Source organism: Salmo salar, chromosome 23, assembly GCF_965601325.2.
Source record: "Salmo salar chromosome 23, fSalSal1, whole genome shotgun sequence".
NCBI lineage: Eukaryota > Metazoa > Chordata > Actinopteri > Salmoniformes > Salmonidae > Salmo > Salmo salar.
This window is the reverse complement of record NC_138313.1, coordinates 49,334,812-49,354,243: the sequence shown is the minus strand read 5'-3', so window position 1 is coordinate 49,354,243 and position 19,432 is coordinate 49,334,812. Positions and strand designations below refer to the sequence as shown.

At 43.2% G+C, this 19,432-nt stretch overlaps 1 protein-coding gene across 1 annotated transcript; it reads left to right on the top strand.

Moving 5' to 3' along the window:
• Positions 1 to 2,810: 2,810 nt before the first annotated feature.
• LOC145863056 (tripartite motif-containing protein 16-like) lies at positions 2,811 to 19,215 on the top strand. The gene is made up of 6 exons (XM_082968291.1): positions 2,811 to 4,119; positions 5,800 to 5,895; positions 13,454 to 13,687; positions 17,277 to 17,436; positions 17,562 to 17,621; positions 17,858 to 19,215. Exons 1-6 carry the CDS (start codon positions 3,523 to 3,525, stop codon positions 18,367 to 18,369), a joined length of 1,659 nt encoding a protein of 552 aa, XP_082824417.1. The 5' UTR covers positions 2,811 to 3,522; the 3' UTR covers positions 18,370 to 19,215.
• Positions 19,216 to 19,432: the final 217 nt, after the last annotated feature.

Below are 19,432 nucleotides of genomic sequence, written 5' to 3'. Positions count from 1 at the left end.
CCTGTCTTTCACTCATTACTTTGCAAGGCATACCTCGCAGTGTTTCATATCCCACATAGGAATATGCACTCCCAGCACTTACAGAGACGAGTGGTAGCACTATGGATCACTTTCCCAACCCTATTGCAGGTATAACTTAGTGTTTACATTGGGAGGGAGAAATGTAGCACATACCCCTGACAGACATGGTGAATTAGTCAGTCCTAGCAAGCAAAACTCCCGAATGCACTCTGTGACACTGAGACAGAATAGCATATTGTAGCCTAAGTCAGGTGCATGTATTATAGACACAGAGATAGTTAGGCAGGGAATAGGAGGACAGTGTGTACGAGAGACAACCCAATAAACATTGGGGCGAGGTGCAGCAACTATTACCTACATTGGATAAAGCAGGACATTAAACCAACAGTAGGGGGGAGCGACGGGAAGGTACATTTCCAAACACACCGGGTGACAGGAAGGTCAGGAATACTACTATCACACTCACCAGACACAGTGTTCCTAACCAACAGATATGTTATTTATATAGTTTTAGAATACTTTTAGAAATAGTTAGTTGATTACGGGGCCACCTGGCTGTTTGCGAACAGGGCACTTGGTTGGAATGTGGCGCGTGTGAGTTCTGGGGCAGGACGTTCCAGTGGTATCCACCTGGTGGTAATGTGGTATAACAAATAAATGTATTAAACATTTTCAGTATTTCATTTTCTCTTTCTCATTTATTTTTCCTTTTTTGTTTCTTGTCCTTGGGTTTACAGTTCTTTATCAGAGTTTCCATTTCCTCACACACAGAGACATCCAATGTTCCCACTGCAGGCCATTTGGTGTTTAATTTTCTTGTGTGTTTTTCCCATTTCATAGAGATTTTATTATCTCCTCTTTACTTAGGGGGTGTCTAGTCCCTAATATCTCTACTGGTGTTGTATTCATTTTATCGATTGTCTACAGCTTAGCTATAATTGATTAAATCCTCCTTGCTATCTTCTTTTCCTTTTGATTTAATTCTTTGTGATGTCTATCCTTCTTATGTTTATTTATTTACTCACTATATCCTATCTTCTGGTTAATGATTGTTTTGGTCCTATTTTACTCTATCCTCAGCACTAGTTCCTATTTCACGGCTGGGTAGCCTGAGGCTGTTTTTCTCTACACAGCTTGTGCTTTATCCGTATGTTTTATCTTCTCACTTCACTCACCGTATATACTATATGTGTTTTGTTTAATACTTTTTATTATGTTCTGTGTATTTCACAGTGGTTACTTTAACACACTATTATGTCAATGTTTTATCTTTCCATAGCTTCTTTTGTCTGTTATCTATTGATTTTGTTCCCTCTTCCTTGTCAGTATAACCTCTCTGTCAACAATAACATATCTCTGACCTTACTGTTGACAAATGGAACCGGTCTCTAGTTGGGGGAAAGTGCTTGTCAGTATAACCTCTCTGTCTACAATAACATAACTCTGATCTTACTGTTGACAAATGGAACATTCCACCCTAACATGTAGCTGGGAATACGTTATAAACTTCAGAATGTCAGTGTGTATGCTGAACCTACTTCCTCAGTAAATGGAACTATGTATGTATGGAGGGGAAAGCCTGCTATTATCTGTCTATACTATGTATGTATGGAGGGGGAAGCCTGCTATTATCTGTCTATACTATGTATGTATGGAGGGGGAAGCCTGCTATTATCTGTCTACACTATGTATGTATGGAGGGGGAAGCCTGCTATTATCTGTCTACACTATGTATGTATGGAGGGGGAAGCCTGCTATTATCTGTCTACACTATGTATGTATGGAGGGGGAAGCCTGCTATTATCTGTCTATACTATGTATGTATGGAGGGGGAAGCCTGCTATTATCTGTCTACACTATGTATGTATGGAGGGGGAAGCCTGCTATTATCTGTCTACACTATGTATGTATGGAGGGGGAAGCCTGCTATTATCTGTCTACACTATGTATGTATGGAGGGGGAAGCCTGCTATTATCTGTCTACACTATGTATGTATGGAGGGGGAAGCCTGCTATTATCTGTCTACACTATGTATGTGATGTACAACAAGCAGTGCAGCAGTAATGAATGAGGAGGAAAGTGTTTCCATAGGTTTGTGTTGTTATTATTATTAGCGGCTTGGGTCTTTTTTAATATCAAGGAATATTTCACTTCCTCTGTTCATAGGAGTAACAACATGAATTTGTCCATGAGGCAGAAGTAATGTGGTGCGACTCGAGTTTCGCCATCAGCTGGAAGACTGTGTCCCTTTTTGGTCAGTGTCAGTGGAGGAAAGAGAGAGTGGAGGGATGTTGAGAGACGGACCCTCAGTCTGCTGCTCTCTCCCTCTGCTGAGACTGACCCTCAGTCTGCTGCTCTCTCCCTCTGCTGAGACTGACCCTCAGTCTGCTGCTCTCTCCCTCTGCTGAGACTGACCCTCAGTCTGCTGCTCTCTCCCTCTGCTGAGACTGACCCTCAGTCTGCTGCTCTCTCCCTCTGCTGAGACTGACCCTCAGTCTGCTGCTCTCTCCCTCTGCTGAGACTGACCCTCAGTCTGCTGCTCTCTCCCTCTGCTGAGACTGACCCTCAGTCTGCTGCTCTCTCCCTCTGCTGAGACGGACCCTCAGTCTGCTGCTCTAGAGACTGAGAGGATGACCGTCAGAGACATACTGGTCTGATGCCACTGCAGTGACAGGTATCCTAGTGGTTTAGAGACTGAGAGGTATAGAGACACACTGTCAAGGTGACAGGTATCCTAGTGGTTTAGAGACTGAGAGGTATAGAGACACACTGTCAAGGTGACAGGTGTCCTAGTGGTTTAGAGACTGAGAGGTATAGAGACACACTGTCAAGGTGACAGGTATCCTTGTGGTTTAGAGACTGAGAGGTATAGAGACTTGTCTCTATAAGACAGTTTCATTTCATCGGGTTTCAGAAATAATGTATAGGATATGTTCATAACCCCGTCCACCTATAAGATGTGGGGGGGGGATCTGTATGACTAAGAAGAGATACAAAGAACTCTGATTGTAAAACATCTTCTCTTTTTAGTCCTAGATATGTCTATGGTTACTGCTGAATGTAGTACCTCTAACCCTGATCCTAGGCCTAACAGTAATAACCACACTGTAATGTTAGAACACATAAGTGTATTATAAGGCATTATAAAGGTCATTAAAATATTTATAATATGTACTTCATAGAAACTGTTAACCTTTATATATGCTAACAACTCACATTTTGTTAGATGTATTCCATATTAAGGGTCCTAAACTAGGAACTAAAATATTTGTCTCCCTCTAGACGTTGTATGCAGATCTCTCTCTCTCCCTCCCTGCACCCCTCCTTCCCTTGTTCCCTCCCTCTAACCCCTCCTTCCCTCTAACCCCTCCCTCCCTCTAACCCCAGCCATCTGGCAGAACAAGGAAATCCCTCCCCCTCCCACAGACTCTCTTCTGTGGAAACTAAACTGATCTGAGTCTCTGTGTCGTCTGTCTGTGTGAGAGTGAACAACCATCCAAATGGCTCAGCAGGGAGTTCTGCTGGACCAGGACCAGTTCTGTTGTTCTGTCTGTCTGGATCTACTGAAGGAACCGGTCACCATCCCCTGTGGACACAGTTACTGTAGGAGCTGTATTGAGGACTGCTGGGATAAGGATGTTCTGAAAGGGGTCTATAGCTGTCCTCAGTGCAGAGAGACCTTCACTCCAAGGCCTAATCTGAGGAAAAATAACATGTTGGCTGACATGGTGGAGAAACTGAGGAAGACAGGACTCCAGGCTGCTCCCCTTCCTGCTCTGTGCTGTGCTGGACCTGGAGATGTGGCGTGTGATGTCTGCACTGGGACCAGAAAGCGGAAAGCCCTCATGTCCTGTCTGCCGTGTCTGGCCTCTTACTGTGAGACTCACCTCCAATCTCACTACGAATCTCCTGCTTTGAAGAAGCACAAGCTGGTCAAAGCCACCGCACAACTACAGGAGAAGATCTGCTCTCATCATGACAAACTGCTGGAGGTTTACTGTCGTACCGATCAGCAGTGTATCTGTTATCAGTGTGTGATGGATGAACATAAAGGCCATGATACAGTGTCAGCTGCAGCAGAGAGGACTGAGAAACAGGTAAGACCAGAACAACTTGTTGGTGACTGTCTGATAAACAAAGAGTTAAAGATACAGTAGGAACTGAGGCTGTTTGAATATGAGACCATTCAAATGAAATGGATCCACAAATATGAACACAAACCTTGAGTATATAGATATGTTAACCCAGATTCTTCAAATGTATCACCATTTTCAAAATTCTGTTAGGTTCTGAACAGACAGAGTTAAAACTCAAACCAAGTTTATTCACCCACTGGGTCATACAGCTCAAAGACAATGTATGATTACACAATAACATATATTTATAACCTCATACTAGGCAGGGTCAATTGTTACACATCTAGACAGCCAATACATCTCTGTTGCTAGGCAGGAACTGAATTGGTTCCTTTCACTGGTGTAGTCATGGCCCTGCCTGATGCTAGAACCTTGGTGGGTGTGGAATTGTATGTGTGTGAGATAGGACTGTAGTAGGAGGGTCGTTGGGGTGGGCCTCTCTGGCCCCCCTCCCAGAGATTTCTTCTCACTTCATCTGTTGAATTGAACTTGAGCTGAATTCCTGGCTCCTCCCTAGTTCTGCAGCTGGCCTGCCTTATCAGAGACTAACTAGACTGTGGAATTCCTAGCTCCTCTCTAGTTCTGCAGCTGGCCTGCCTTATCAGAGACTAACTAGACTGTTGAATTCCTGGCTCCTCTCTAGTTCTGCAGCTGTCCTGCCTTATCAGAGACTAACTAGACTGTTGAATTCCTAGCTCCTCTCTAGTTTTGCAGCTGGCCTGCCTTATCAGAGTCTAACTAGACTGTTGAATTCCTGGCTCCTCCCTAGTTCTGCAGCTGGCCTACCTTATCAGAGACTAGTTGCCCTTTGTCTCCCTCTTTAGGAACATTGATATTCAACAATAACATGTTTGAACAGAATATTTCAGCACTTCCCCTTGTCTCTCTCAGTAACTTTCCATACACCAAGTTCCTATCCACCCTTCATTGACCCCAACATATACATTCCTTATACATGTGTAAGGGCTGTCGTCGGAAGAAGACCAAGGTGCAGCAGAGGATGTGTTCATCATTAGAATTTTAATAGAACAACGTGAACACTATACAAAAAACAAGAAAAATGACAGCCAAAACAGTCCTGTCAGGTGCAAACACTAACAGAAACAATTACCCACCAAAACCCAAAGGAAAAACATGCTCCTTATGTGTGACTCCCAATCAGCAACAACGAGCTTCAGCTGTGCCTGATTGGGAGCCACACATGGCCCAAAACAAAGAAATACAAAAACATAGAAAAAGGAACATAGAACGCCCACCCAATGTAACGCCCTGGCCTAACCAAAATAAAGAACAAAAACCCCTCTCTATGGCCAGGGCGTTACAACATGTAAAGTCATCAATACGTTATAGTTTGGTAACATGAATAAGTATATTTCTAGCTAGAATTCAATCAAGTCAAACACCATTATCGTTAGTTATCAAACATCATTATCATTCGTTATCAAACACCAAATCAACTCCCTGATTTGTGTTCTGCTAAAACTATAATCATTCACATGACAACATAATGATATAATTTCAGACAGACACTTCCTCAATATTTTGATCCCTATCTTCTATGGGCCCTATGTCACATTACTATACTATTGATCTACTGGACTAATAAAGCTTGATATCTCATTGAAGAGTGATTCTCCACAGAGGCAGCTGGAGATGAGTCAGCGGAAGGTCCAGCAGAGATTCCAGGAGAGAGAGAAGGAGCTGAAGGTGCTCCAACAGGCTGTGGAGTCTTTCAAGGTGAGTATTGTTGACCAGAGGAGACACACCATTTCACTTCTCTCCTCCATTCAGAGAGAGGGAGAGAGGGGCCCCTATACAATCCCACTGACCTCACTGTTGGGAACAGGCTGTCTGGACCCCTTTCAGAGAATTGACTGCTTAATGTAACCAACGGGATATGAACCCAGGTCTACCATGGGATAAACCAACATCTTGACCATTACACCAAGAGAACATTCCTTATTGGGCCGACACTGATTTAGAAGTCGCAGGCTGGGCTACCTCATCACATAACCATGAGTAACCATGACTGACTCATGTCCCCTATACATTAACATGGAGCTCTCTCTTTCTAAATTCAATTCAAAGATCTTTATTTGCATGGGAAACATATCTTTACTATGCCAAAGCAAGTGAAGTAGATAATAACCTGTTGGGGATAGGGGGCAGTATTTGCACGGCCGGATGAAAAACTTACCCGATTTAATCTGGTTACTACTCCTGCCCAGTAACTAGAATATACATATACTTAGTAGACTTGGATAGAAAACACTCTAAAGTTTCTAAAACTGTTTGAATGGTGTCTGTGAGTATAACAGAACTCATATGGCAGTCAAAACCCTGAGACAAATCCTAACAGGAAATGGAAATCTGACGTGTGGAATCACTTCAAACCTTTGCAATTGAAACACACAGGGACTTATTAATCATTTAGTACTTCCTAAGGCTTCCACTAGATGTCGACAGTCTTTACAAAGTGGTTTGAGTCTTCTATGGTAGAAACCGACCCAAAGAGAGGCTTGGGAAGTTGGTCACAGGGGTAGGGCCATTTACTACTATGAAGCGGGCGCCCATGGCTACCCTCCCCTTTCGAAACGTTTAGTAAGACAATGCAATCGTCCGCCTTGAATATTATTGAAGCTCTTGTTGAAAAAGGCCCTAAAGATTTATGTTATACAACGTTTGACATGTTTGAACGAACGTAAATATATATTTTTTGCACATTCGTGACGACAAGTCCCGCGCGCTTCAGTACATTATGAGTAGCCTTCAGAACGCGCTAACAAGAAGGAACTATTGGGACATAAATTATTAACCTCTCTGGGCTAGGCGGGACGAATTCGTCTCACCTACGTAACAGCCACTTGCAGCCTGTGGCGCGATTTTCAAAACATTAAAAATCCTATTACTTCAATTTCTCAAACATATGACTATTTTACAGCTATTTAAGGACAAGACTCTCGTTAATCTAACCACACTGTCCGATTTCAAAAAGGCTTTACAACGAAAGCAAAACATTAGATTATGTCAGCAGAGTACCAAGCCAGAAATAATCAGACACCCATTTTTCAAGCCAGCATATAATGTCACCAAAACCCAGAAGACAGCTAAATGCAGCACTCACCTTTGATGATCTTCATCAGATGACAACCCTAGGACATTATGTTATACAATACATGCATGTTTTGTTCAATCAAGTTCATATTTATATCAAAAACCAGCTTTTTACATTAGCATGTGACGTTCAGAACTAGCATACCCCCCGCAAACTTCCGGGGAATTCGCTAACATTTTACTAAATTACTCACGATAAACGTTCACAAAAAGCATAACAATTATTTTAAGAATTATAGATACAGACCTCCTCTATGCACTCGATATGTCCGATTTTAAAATAGCTTTTTGGTGAAAGCACATTTTGCAATATTCTAAGTACATAGCCCAGGCATCACGGGCTCGCTATTTAGACACCCGGCAAGTTTAGCACTCACCATAATCATATTTACTATTATAAAAGTTTCATTACCTTTTGTTGTCTTCGTCAGAATGCACACCCAGGACTGCTACTTCAATAACAAATGTTGGTTTGGTCCAAAATAATCCATCGTTATATCCGAATAGCGGCGTTTTGTTCGTGCGTTCCAGACACTATCCGAAATGGTAAAGAAGTGTCGCGCGCATGGCGCAATTCGTGACAATAAAATTCTAAATATTCCATTACCGTACTTCGAAGCATGTCAACCGCTGTTTAAAATCTATTTTTACGCCATTTTTCTCGTAGAAAAGCGATAATATTCCGACAGGGAATCTCCTTTTCGGCAAACAGAGGAAAAAATCACAAAGGCGGGGGCGGTCGGGGTCACGCGCATAAGCCCAGAGTCCCTTGATCGGCCACTTGAGAAAGGCGATAATGTGTTTCAGCCTGGGGCTGGAATGACGACATTCTGTTTTTTCCCGGGCTCTGAGCGCCTATGGACGACGTGGGAAGTGTCACGTTAGAGCAGAGATCCTTAGTAAAAGATAGAGATGGAAAAGAAGTTCAAGAAATGGTCAGACAGGCCACTTCCTGTAAAGGAATCTCTCAGGTTTTGACCTGCCATTTGAGTTCTGTTATACTCACAGACACCATTCAAACAGTTTTAGAAACTTTAGGGTATTTTCTATCCATATGTAATAAGTATATGCATATTCTAGTTACTGGGTAGGAGTGGTAACCAGATTAAATCGGGTATGTTTTTTATCCAGCCGTGTCAATACTGCCCCCTAGCCCTAACAGGTTAACTTTTTTGAACAAAACTACATTTGTTGTGGACCTGGGATTCCTGGAAGTGCCTTCTGATGAAGATAATCAAATGTAAGGGAATATTTATGATAGTATTTTTGATTTTAGATGGTTCCAAGATGGAGCTAACATGTATCGCCTTGCCTATTTTTCTGAGCATACCACGTTGTTTATTGCAAAGTGTGATTTCCAAGTAAAGTTATTTTTAATTCTGGCAATGCGGTTGCATTCACGAGATGTTAATCTATAATTCTCTGAATGACAATATTACATTTTAACAATGTTTTCCAATAGTAATTTTGTAAATTGTAGCGCTAATTCACCGGAAGCATTTGAGGGAAAATATTTGCAAAATGCTGTTTTTATATATAAATATGAACTTTATCGAACAAAAAATGCATGTATTGTGTAACATGATGTCCTAGGAGTGTCATCTGATTAAGATTGTCAAAGGTTAGTGCTGCATTTAGCTGTGTTTTGGGTATTTGTGATCCATCTAGTTGCTTTGAAAATGGAAGTGTGATTTTTTTTGGCAGGGTACTCTCCTGACATAATCTAATGTTTTGCTTTCGTTGTAAAGCCTTTTTGAAATCGGACAACGTGGTTCGATTCAGGAGAGGTGTATCTATAAAATGGTGTAAAATAGTCATATGTTTGAGAAATTGAAGTTATAGCATTTATGAGGTTTTGTATTTCACGCGACGCGATTCCACTGGCTGTTGACTAGGGTGGGACGCAAACGTCCCACCTTGCCCAGACAGGATAAACAATCATGAATGAACAGTAAACATTACACAATATTTATTTTCAAAAGAATAGAGACATTTCAAATGTTATAATTCAAGTGCAAACAGAGTGAGCCGTGCGCCAGACTGAGTTCTGGAGGTGAAATGGAAATGAATGAGGGAGAGTTAAGTGAGGTAGAAGGTGTGGAGAAGAGCTCAGAACCAGAGAAGTATTTGGTCATATGAGATTTGACATCAGAAGAGTTCCAGGGTGTGTTGAGTGGTGGTGTCCCATCCTCCCAGGTCGTTGGCATGGTGCAGGAGCAGATAGGGTTAAAGTAGTGGAATTGGGTAGTGGGTTTTTAATGAGTGTAGGGTTAGTTGGCATGGTGCAGGAGCAGATAGGGTCAAAGTAGTGGAATGGGGTAGTGGGTTTTTAATGACTGTAGGGTTAGTTGGAAGGATGTTTTATTATTTGTATCACAAAGTAAAATAGATTTATATTATTCTCCATTTGGGGGCGATAATTCAACATATTGGATGCCAACCGCCGTTAAACTCCAAAGAAGAAGAAACGTTATATTATGTCTATGTACAGTGTTGTAACGATGTCTCTCTCTCTCTCATTCCATCACTTTCATGGTATTTGGTTGTGTGGATCTCTGGTTGTGAATGGGATGCTGACAGACAATCGTTGATGGATATTTATAGAGCTCTGATCAGGACAACAATTGATTACGGGTGTATAGTTTATGGAACAGCAGCAAAGACTTAAGCTGGACAGAATCCAGTATATAGCTTTAAGGATATGTATTGGTGCGTTTAAATCAACATCTGTATGTGTCTTACTAGTGGAGGCAGGTGAGATGCCTTTGGGTATGCGGCGTAATAAATTGTCATTAGCTTATTGGGTTGCAAGGCTGTGAGGTTGAGCATCCCACTGCTACTGTTCTAGATGACTGTTGGGAATATACTAGTAGACAAGACAGTGGTTTTGGTTGGACAGTTGTAGGTATCAATGTTATTATGGAGAAATGAGAGAATGGGTGTAGTAGTGAGATTCTGCTGGGTCCCAGCACATTCAGGTGTGGAAGGGAATGAAATTGTAGACCAGTTATCTAAAAGAGCTTTAAAACAAGATATAATTGATATTAACCTCCCTGGGCAAGGTGGTACCTAGTCAACAGCCAGTGGAATCGAGTGGCGCGAAATACAAATACCTCAGAAATGCTATAACTTCAATTTCTCAAACTTAAGACTATTTTACACCATTTTAAAGACAAGACTCTCGTTAATCTAACCACACTGTCCGATTTCAAAAAGGCTTTACAGCGAAAACAAAACATTAGATTATGTCAGGAGAGTACCCTGCCAAAAATAATCACAAAGCCATTTTCAAAGCATACATATATGTCACAAAAACCAAAACCACAGCTAAATGCAGCACTAACCTTTGATGATCTTCATCAGATGACACACCTAGGACATTATGTTATACAATACATGCATGTTTTGTTCAATCAAGTTCATATATATATCAAAAACCAGCTTTTTACATTAGCATGTGATGTTCAGAACTAGCATACCCACCGCAAACTTCCGGTGAATTTACTTAATTACTCACGATTAACGTTCACAAAATACATAACAATTATTTTAAGAATTATAGATACAGAACTCCTTTATGCAATCATGGTGTCAGATTTTAAAATAGCTTTTCGGCGAAAGCACATTTTGCACTATTCTGAGTAGATAGCCCAGCCATCACGGCTAGCTAATTTGACACCCACCAAGTTTGGCCCTCACCAAACTCAGATTTACTGTAAGTAAAATTGGATTACCTTTGCTGTTCTTCGTCAGAATGCACTCCCAGGACTTCTACTTCAACAACAAATGTTGTTTTGGTTCGAAATAATCCATAGTTATATTGATATAGCTCCGTTTTTTTCATGCGTTCAGGTCACTATCCGATGGGGGGCGCGCGGGCGCATTTCGTGACAAATCATTTCAAAATATTCCATTACCTTTCTTCGAATCATGTCAAACGCTGTTTCAAATACATTTTTATGCGATTTCTCTCGTAAAATAGCGATAATATTCCAACCGGGCGACGTTGTATTCGTTCAAAGAGAGAAAGAAAAACATGGAGTCCTCTCGTGCACGTGCACTCCAGTGTCATTGTTCCCTGCCTGACCGCTCACAAAAACTCCTGCTGTTTATTCGCCCAGAGACTGCAGAGCTCTCATTCCACTTTCTGGCGCCTTCTGAGAGCCATTGGAAGCCTTAGAAAATATCACGTTAGAGCAGAGATGCTGTATTTTTGATAGAGATGCCCTAGAACGACAACAAATTGTCAGACAGGGTTTTGGCTTGCCATATAAGTTCTGTTATACTCACAGACACCATTCAAACAGTTTTAGAAACTTTAGAGTGTTTTCTATCCAAATCTACTAATTATATGCATATTCTCGTTTCTGGGTAAGAGTAGTAACCAGTTTAAATCACATACTTTTTTTATCCGGACGTGAAAATACTGCCCCCTAGCCCCAACAGGTTTTAATGTTCCACTGGGTAGAGGTGAGGACAAATGTAAGATCAGAGACATTTTGATAGATGTGTGGCAGAAGAGATGGGACTCTGAGCACAAGGGGCGGCATTTATATGTCCTCTAAAGGTCGGTGGACCAAGGTTCAAAGGTCAAATTAGGAAGGAACAGGTGGTGTTTACTTGATTGTGTTTAGGACATTGTACATTGAACTGGTCCTTACATCTGGTTGGCAGCATGTGAATGGTTTGTGTCTGGAGGGTATTGTCAATGAAACGGTGGAGCATGTTTTGTTATATTGTTGTAAGGATGTTGAAGAGAGGGAAAGATTGAAGTGTAGGGTCATTGAGGTTGGACAGGGTTGGGGGGGTTGTGGCTCTCGGCTGGGTGTCTCTTTTCGTAGTGTTTGTTTCTTAACTAAATTAAACAGGGAGGGGTGGTACACAGGGTTTGTTTAAGGCAGATAAGCGCGACCAGCCAGCAGCGGGTGCTAGGACTAGGCTGGACACTACATTTTTAACCACATTTACTGATAAAACTAGTTCATTGCATCCGCCAAGGAGCCCAGTTATATAATATTACCATATGTCCCAGCTGTTTGCCGTAGTTTTGAAGTAAACGTGAAAAAGTGGGGCTTATTTTAGGTCATGTTTCACCCTGCCAGCTCCTATTAGTTGTATTGTAAAAACAGGTCTTATTTTAGGTCATGTTTCACCCTGCCAGCTCCTATTAGTTGTATTGTAAAAACAGGTCTTATTATAGGTCATGTTTCACCCTGCCAGCTCCTATTAGTTGCATTGAAAAAACAGGTCTTATTTTGGGTCATGTTTCACTGAGTTGTAAACCAAATGGATAGGTGGAGCTCATTGATTTGTAGCTCTGACTCAGTTGCTACCTCAGATTATGAGCCTATCAAGTGTGGTGAATGAGGTATGTAGTACCCACAGAAGACCACAGGGAGGAGCAAGAGAGATATAAACCCATACAGTTTTTCTCTTTAAATACCCTGAACCTAACAATCAATCAAATGTATTTATGAAGCCCTTTTTACATCAGCAGATGTCACAAAGTGCTGTACAGAAACTCTAACCCTACGTATAACCTATTTTAGCCTGAACCCTAATTCTAGGGTAGGGTAGCCTACAACTATTTTAGTAATAATATTATGTTAGTAAATACCATTTTAGTAATTAATAACACGTGATATTTTTTAATAAAACCTATGTAAGCATTTGCTTTTTATTAGTTATTTTATTATATTTATTATTGCAAGGCAGAACACTTGATAAACAAGAGTCATTTGTTTTATATGTTAAATGTGGTTTGAACTGGGTGACATAGTAACATCCATGTGAAAGTCCAGCAATTGGCGTGGGATAGGTGGGGCAGGTTTGAGACTCATCTCTGCAATTAAATACACTTTATTTCTCAGCTGCCTCACCAATGTCTTTACGTGAATTAATAACTTTTAATTGGTAAATATTTCCAATAGATGGCAGCATAAGACCACGAAGCATCAGTTATAGGCTACAAGCAGCAATATGATTGACATAAAATAGCATGCAACCAAAGACTATATGTCCCATGATTTTCTAAAATGGTAACTACCTACTGTCTCTCTGTCTCTCTGTCTCTCTCTGTCTCTCTCTGTCTCTGTTTCTCTCTCTGTCTCTCTCTCTGTCTCTCTGTTTCTCTCTCTGTCTCTCTCTCTCTCTCTCTCTCTCTCTCTCTCTCTCTTAACAGCGCTCTGCACTGGCAGCAGTGAAGGACAGTGATAAGATCTTTACTGTGCTGATCCGCTCCATTGAGAGAAGGAGCTCTGAGGTGAAGGAGCTGATCAGAGCCCAAGAGAAGGCTCAAGTGAGTCAAGCTGAAGGACTCCTGGAGCAACTGAAGCAGGAGATAGCTGAGCTGAAGAAGAGAAAAACTGAGCTGGAGCAGCTCTCACACACAGAGGATCACATCCATTTCCTCCAGGTAACTACACTGCCTTGTTACATGTGTTATGAAATTAACTTAACCTGTCTGGGCTAGGGGGCAGTATTTTCACGGCCGGATAAAAAACGTACCCGATTTAATATGGTTACTGCTCCTGCCCAGAAAAGCAGAAAGCCCTCATGTCCTGTCTGGCATGTCTGGCCTCTTACTGTGAGACTCACCTCCAATCTCACTATGAATCTCTTGCTTTGAAGAAGCACAAGCTGGTCAAAGACACCGCACAACTACAGGAGAAGATCTGCTCTCATCATAACAAACTGCTGGAGGTTTACTGTCGTACCGATCAGCAGTGTATCTGTTATCTGTGTACAATGGATGAACATAAAGGCCATGATACAGTGTCAGCTGCAGCAGAGAGGACTGAGAAACAGTTAATACCAGAACAACTTGTTGGTGACTGTCTGATAAACAAAGAATTATCCTGTCTGGGCTAGGGGGCAGTATTTTCACGGCCGGATAAAAAACCTACCCGATATAATCTGGTTACTACTCCTGCCCAGAAACTAGAATATGCATATAATTAGTAGATTTGGACAGAAAACACTCTAAAGTTTCTAAAACTGTTTGAATGGTGTCTGTGAGTAAAACAGAACTCATATGGCAGGCCAAAACCTGAGAAGATTCCATACAGGAAGTGCCCTGGTCTGACAATTTGTTGTCGTTCTGTTGCATCTCTATCGAAAATACAGCATCTGTGCTGTAACGTGACATTTTCTAAGGCTTCCATTGGCTCTCTAAAGCCGCCAGAAAGTGGACTGGGGTGTCTGCTGTCTCTGGGCAAAGAACAGCAGCAGAGTTTGTGAGTGGTCAGCCTGGGGACAGTGAGACTGGAGATGCGCGTTCACGAGACTACTACTAGCCAATGTAAAAAGCTTGTTTTTGATAAAAATATGAACTTGATTGAACAAAACATACATGTAATGGTATAACATAATGTCCTAGGGTTCATTATGGTTGGTGCTGCAAAGGTTGGTGCTGCATTTAGCTGTGTTTTTTTTTTTTGTGACATATATGGTTGCTTTGAAAATGGCTGTGTGATTATTTCTGGCTGCGTACTCTCCTGACATAATCTAATGTTTTGCTTTCGCTGTAAAGCCTTTTTGAAATCGGACAATGTGGTTAGATTAACGAGTGTCTTGTCTTTCAAATGGTGTAAAATAGTCATATGTTTGAGAAATTGAAATTATAGATTTTTTGAGGTATTTGTATTTCGTGCCACACTCTACGACTGGTTGTTGAATAGAGTTTGACGATGACGTCCGACTAGCCCAGACAGGTTAATGTGAAACTATTCATCTCAATCATAAAGTTGTCCTGTCTGTCTCTCTGTCCGTCCCTCTCTACGTCTCTGTCCATCCCTCTCCCTCTCTCTGTCCGTCCCTCTCCCTCTCCCTGTCCGTCCATCTCTCTCTCTCTCTATCTGTCTGTCCGTCCCTCTCTCTCTCTCTCTCTCTTTCTGTCGTCCGCCCTCTCTCTCTCTGTCCGTCCTTCTCTCTCTCTCTGTCCATCCCTCTCTCTCTCTCTTTGTCCGTCCCTCTCTCTCTCTCTGTCCGTCCTCTCTCTCTCTCTCTGTCCGTCCGTCCCTCCCTCTCTCTCTGTCCGTCCCTCTCCCTCTCTCTTTGTCCGTCCCTCTCTCTCTCTCTGTCCGTCCCTCTCTCTCTCTCTCTCTGTCCGTCCGTCCCTCCCTCTCTCTCTGTCCGTCCCTCTCCCTCTCTCTGTCCGTCCCTCTCCCTCTCTCTGTCCGTCCCTCTCCCTCTCTCTGTCCGTCCTTCTCTCTCTCTCTCTCTGTCCGTCTCTCTCTCTGTCTGTCTCTCTCCCTGTCCGTCCGTCTCTCTCTCTGTCTGTCTCTCTCCCTGTCCGTCCCTCTCTCTCTCTGTCCGTCCCTCTCTCTCTCTGTCCGTCCCTCTCTCTCTCTGTCCGTCCCTCTCTCTCTCTGTCTGTCCCTGTCTCTCTCTGTCTGTCCCTGTCTCTCTCTGTCCGTCCCTGTCTCTTTCTGTCCGTCCCTCTCTCTCTGTCCGTCCCTCTCTCTCGCTCTCTCTCTGTCCGTCCCTCTCTCTCTCTTTGTCCGTCCCTCTCTCTCTCTCTGTCCGTCCCTCTCTCTCTCTCTGTCCGTCCGTCCCTCCCTCTCTCTCTGTCCGTCCCTCCCTCTCTCTCTGTCCGTCCCTCTCCCTCTCTCTGTCCGTCCCTCTCCCTCTCTCTGTCCGTCCTTCTCTCTCTCTGTCCATCTCTCTCTCTGTCCGTCTCTCTCTCTGTTCATCCCTCTCTCTGTCCGTCCCTCTCTCTCTCTGTCCGTCCCTCTCTCTCTCTGTCTGTCCCTGTCTCTCTCTGTCCGTCCCTGTCTCTCTCGTCCATCCCTGTCTCTCTCTGTCCGTCCCTCTCTCTCTGTCCGTCCCTCTCTCTCGCTCTCTCTCTGTCCGACCCTCTCTCTCTCTGTCCGTCTCTCTCTCTCTCTCTCTCTCTCTCTCCTCTCTCTCTCTCTCTCTCTCTGTCCATCCCTCTCTCTCTCTCTGTCTCTCTGTCCGTCCCTCTCTCTCTCTCTCTATCCGTCCCTCTCTCTCTCTCTGTCCGTCCCTCTCCCTCTCTCTGTCCGTCCCTCTCCCTCTCTCTGTCCGTCCCTCTCCCTCTCTCTGTCCGTCCCTCTCCCTCTCTAAGTCCGTCCCTCTCCCTCTCTCTGTCCGTCCCTCTCCCTCTCTCTGTCCGTCCCTCTCCCTCTCTCTGTCCGTCCCTCTCCCTCTCTAAGTCCCGTCCCTCTCCCTCTCTCTGTCCGTCCTTCTCTCTCTCTCTCTCTCTGTCCGTCCCGCTCTCTCTCTGTCCGTCCCTCTCTCTCTCTATCCGTCCAACTCTCTCTCTGTCCGTCCCTTTCTCTCTGTCCGCCCCCCTCTCTCTCTCTCTCTCTCTCTCTCCTCTCTCTCTCTCTCTCTCTCTGTCCGTCCCTCTCTCTCTCTGTCCGTCCCCCTCTCTCTCTGTCCGTCCTTCTCTCTCTCTCTGTCCGTCCCTCTCTCTCTCTCTCTCTCTCTGTCCCTCTCTCTCTCTCTCTCTCTCTCTCTCTCTCTCTGTCCCTCTCTCTCTCTCTCTCTCTCTATCTCTCTCTCTCTCTCTCTCTCTCTCTCTCTCTCTCTGTCCGTCCCTCTCTCTCTCTCTCTCTCTCTCTATCTCTCTCTCTCTCTCTCTCTGTCCGTCCTTCTCTCTCTATGTCCGTCCCTCACTCTCTCTCTCTCTCTGTCTGTTTTTATCTCTGTCCCTCTCTCCCCCTCTCTCTCTGTCCCCCTCTCTCTCTTTCTGTCACTGCCTCGCTCTCGCTCGCTCTATCCCTCACTCCTCTCTCTCTCTGTACCTCTCGCTCTCTGTCCCTCGCTCTCTGTCCCTCACTCTCTGTCCCTTGTTCTCTGTCCCTCGTTCTCTGTCCCTCGCTCTCTGTGTCCCTCTTTGTCTCTCTTTGTCCCTCTCTCTATTTGTCCCTCTTTGTGCCTCTCTCTCTTTGTCCCTCTCTCTATTTGTCCCTCTCTCTATTTGTCCCTCTCTCTGTATCTCTGTCCCTCTCTCTCTCTCTCTCTCTCTCTCTCTCCAGAGTTATCAGTCTCTCTCCAGTATCAGTGTATCTTCAGACTTACCCAGCATCGTTGTCCGTCCTCTTCAGTACTTTGGATATGTGAGTAAGACTGTGTCTGAACTGAGAGAGAAACTAGAAGACTTCCTGAAAGGAGAATGGACCAAGATCTCCACTACAGGTGTGTTGAAAACAATAAGAACATACACTTTAGACCATTAAAAGTTCCCTACTAGTCATATACATGTGGAATATGGTATGATGATAACATTCCCTCTCTCTGTCAATGTGTTTGTGTGTCTGTAGTGAATATAGCGGATGTTGTACTGCCTCCAAAGCCCAAGACCAGAGAACAGTTGTTACAATGTGAGGCTCTTTATTGTGAAGTAACTAACAGTCTCTTTTTACTGACACTCCTAACAATCCCTCTAGAAATATATAGCAATAGTAGATCTAATCAAAGACTGGGTATCTATCTGACTCCTCATATTTCTCTGATTTGATCTCTGCTGTGCTCTAATCAAAGACAGGGTAGATACAGTATCTGACTTAACTTATTGTTCTGACTCCCCTCATTGGTCTCTGCTCTGCTCTTCTCCCAGATTCCTGTCAACTCACACTGGAACCAAACACAGCATGCACATACCTCTCTCTGTCTGAAGGGAACAGAAAGGTGACCTATACAGACCAAGTCCAACCATATCCTGACCATCCAGACAGATTCACCAACTACTGTCAGGTTCTGTGTAGAGAGGGTCTGTCTGGACGCTGTTACTGGGAGGTGGAGTGGAGTGGGGAGTGGGTTCATACAGCAGTCTCATATAAAGACATCAGCAGAACAGAGAGAGGTGGTGGATTTGGATACAATAACAAGTCTTGGAGTTTACAGTACTCTAGAGGTGGTTATTGTTTCAGACACAATAATGTTGAGACTGAAGTATCAGGCCCTCAGTCCTCCAGAGTAGGAGTGTACCTGGATCACAAGGCAGGTACTCTGTCCTTCTACAGTGTCTCTGACTCAATGACCCTCCTCCACAGAGTCCAGACCACATTCACTCAGCCCCTCTATCCTGGGTTTAATATCTATGGTACTGCTGAGCTGGTTAAACTGTAGTAGGGTCCACATAGATACTAGTCATGCTGGTGTAGTCTATAGCTGAGCTGGTTAAACTGTAGTAGGGTCCACATAGATACTAGTCATGCTGGTGGTGATGGTCCCCAGATGTGATGATTCATTCTTCTCTGTTTTATGTACAATGATTTAACTGATTTGATCTTCAGATGTTCTGAATTAAAATAAACATTCAATGTATTCATATTTATTATAGTGCAATGTTTCAATCTTGTACATTTCTATGAATCATGATGTATGGTGTTGATGTATATTGGTTGTCATTCAGAACCATTGATATGTTTTCTCAGTTGGTTCTCTGTCTCTATGTAATTCTCCTCAGTATCATTGATCAGCTTGTAGGCTCGGCCCTAATTGATGTGTTCTCTGTCACCTGGAGCTGCATGGAAAATGGTCCAGGAACAAAAGGACAATTCAGGACTAGTCAGCCCACTACAAGCTGGAATCAATTACTTTCTACGAAAGTATATGGTCTGGTTTCCCAGACACAGATTAATCCTAGTCTTGGACTAAAAAGCATGTTCAATGTAGATGTCCAGGAAACCGGCCCTAAATGTGTCATCTTTCATCCTCCCATACTGCTCAGTCCAGCAACATTAAACCTGTCCAGCAGGTGGTGCTATTGACCAAACAATAAAACCAGCAGATATCTTGACTTGCCTCTCAGTATATCAGTCATGTTCAGAATAGTACTTTAATAATATCATTGGAGATTGATGGTCTTTTTAATCCACTATCCAGAGTCAGGAACAGATGAAGTTAGGTCTGCTACTGTTCAGTGATTAAATATGATTTATGGTGATGGGAAATAAAAAATACAACACTAAACTTCATCTAGTAATAGTTTTCCTTTGTTATTTATTTCAAGGTGTGTCTTTAACTTGTAAATGGATTGTGTGGAGGTGAGCTAGTGGTGTGGGTGAATATTCCAGTTGTGTTTAGGCATCTTCATGTCTGACATCCCCCAGTTCTGTTCAGACCCATTGAACTGGGTCACATTCTAAATGAATGAGGGAATATATGACTGTTTCTCCCTCGAGTTTAA

Bases quoted from the DNA above. Each gene is read 5' to 3' on its own strand.
- LOC145863056 (XM_082968291.1), top strand. From the start codon at position 3,523: ATGGCTCAGCAGGGAGTTCTGCTGGACCAGGACCAGTTCTGTTGTTCT. The intron at 5,896-13,453 runs GTGAGTATTGTT...CTCTCTTAACAG, and splicing joins AGGCTGTGGAGTCTTTCAAG to CGCTCTGCACTGGCAGCAGT. The intron at 13,688-17,276 runs GTAACTACACTG...CTCTCTCTCCAG, and splicing joins ATCACATCCATTTCCTCCAG to AGTTATCAGTCTCTCTCCAG.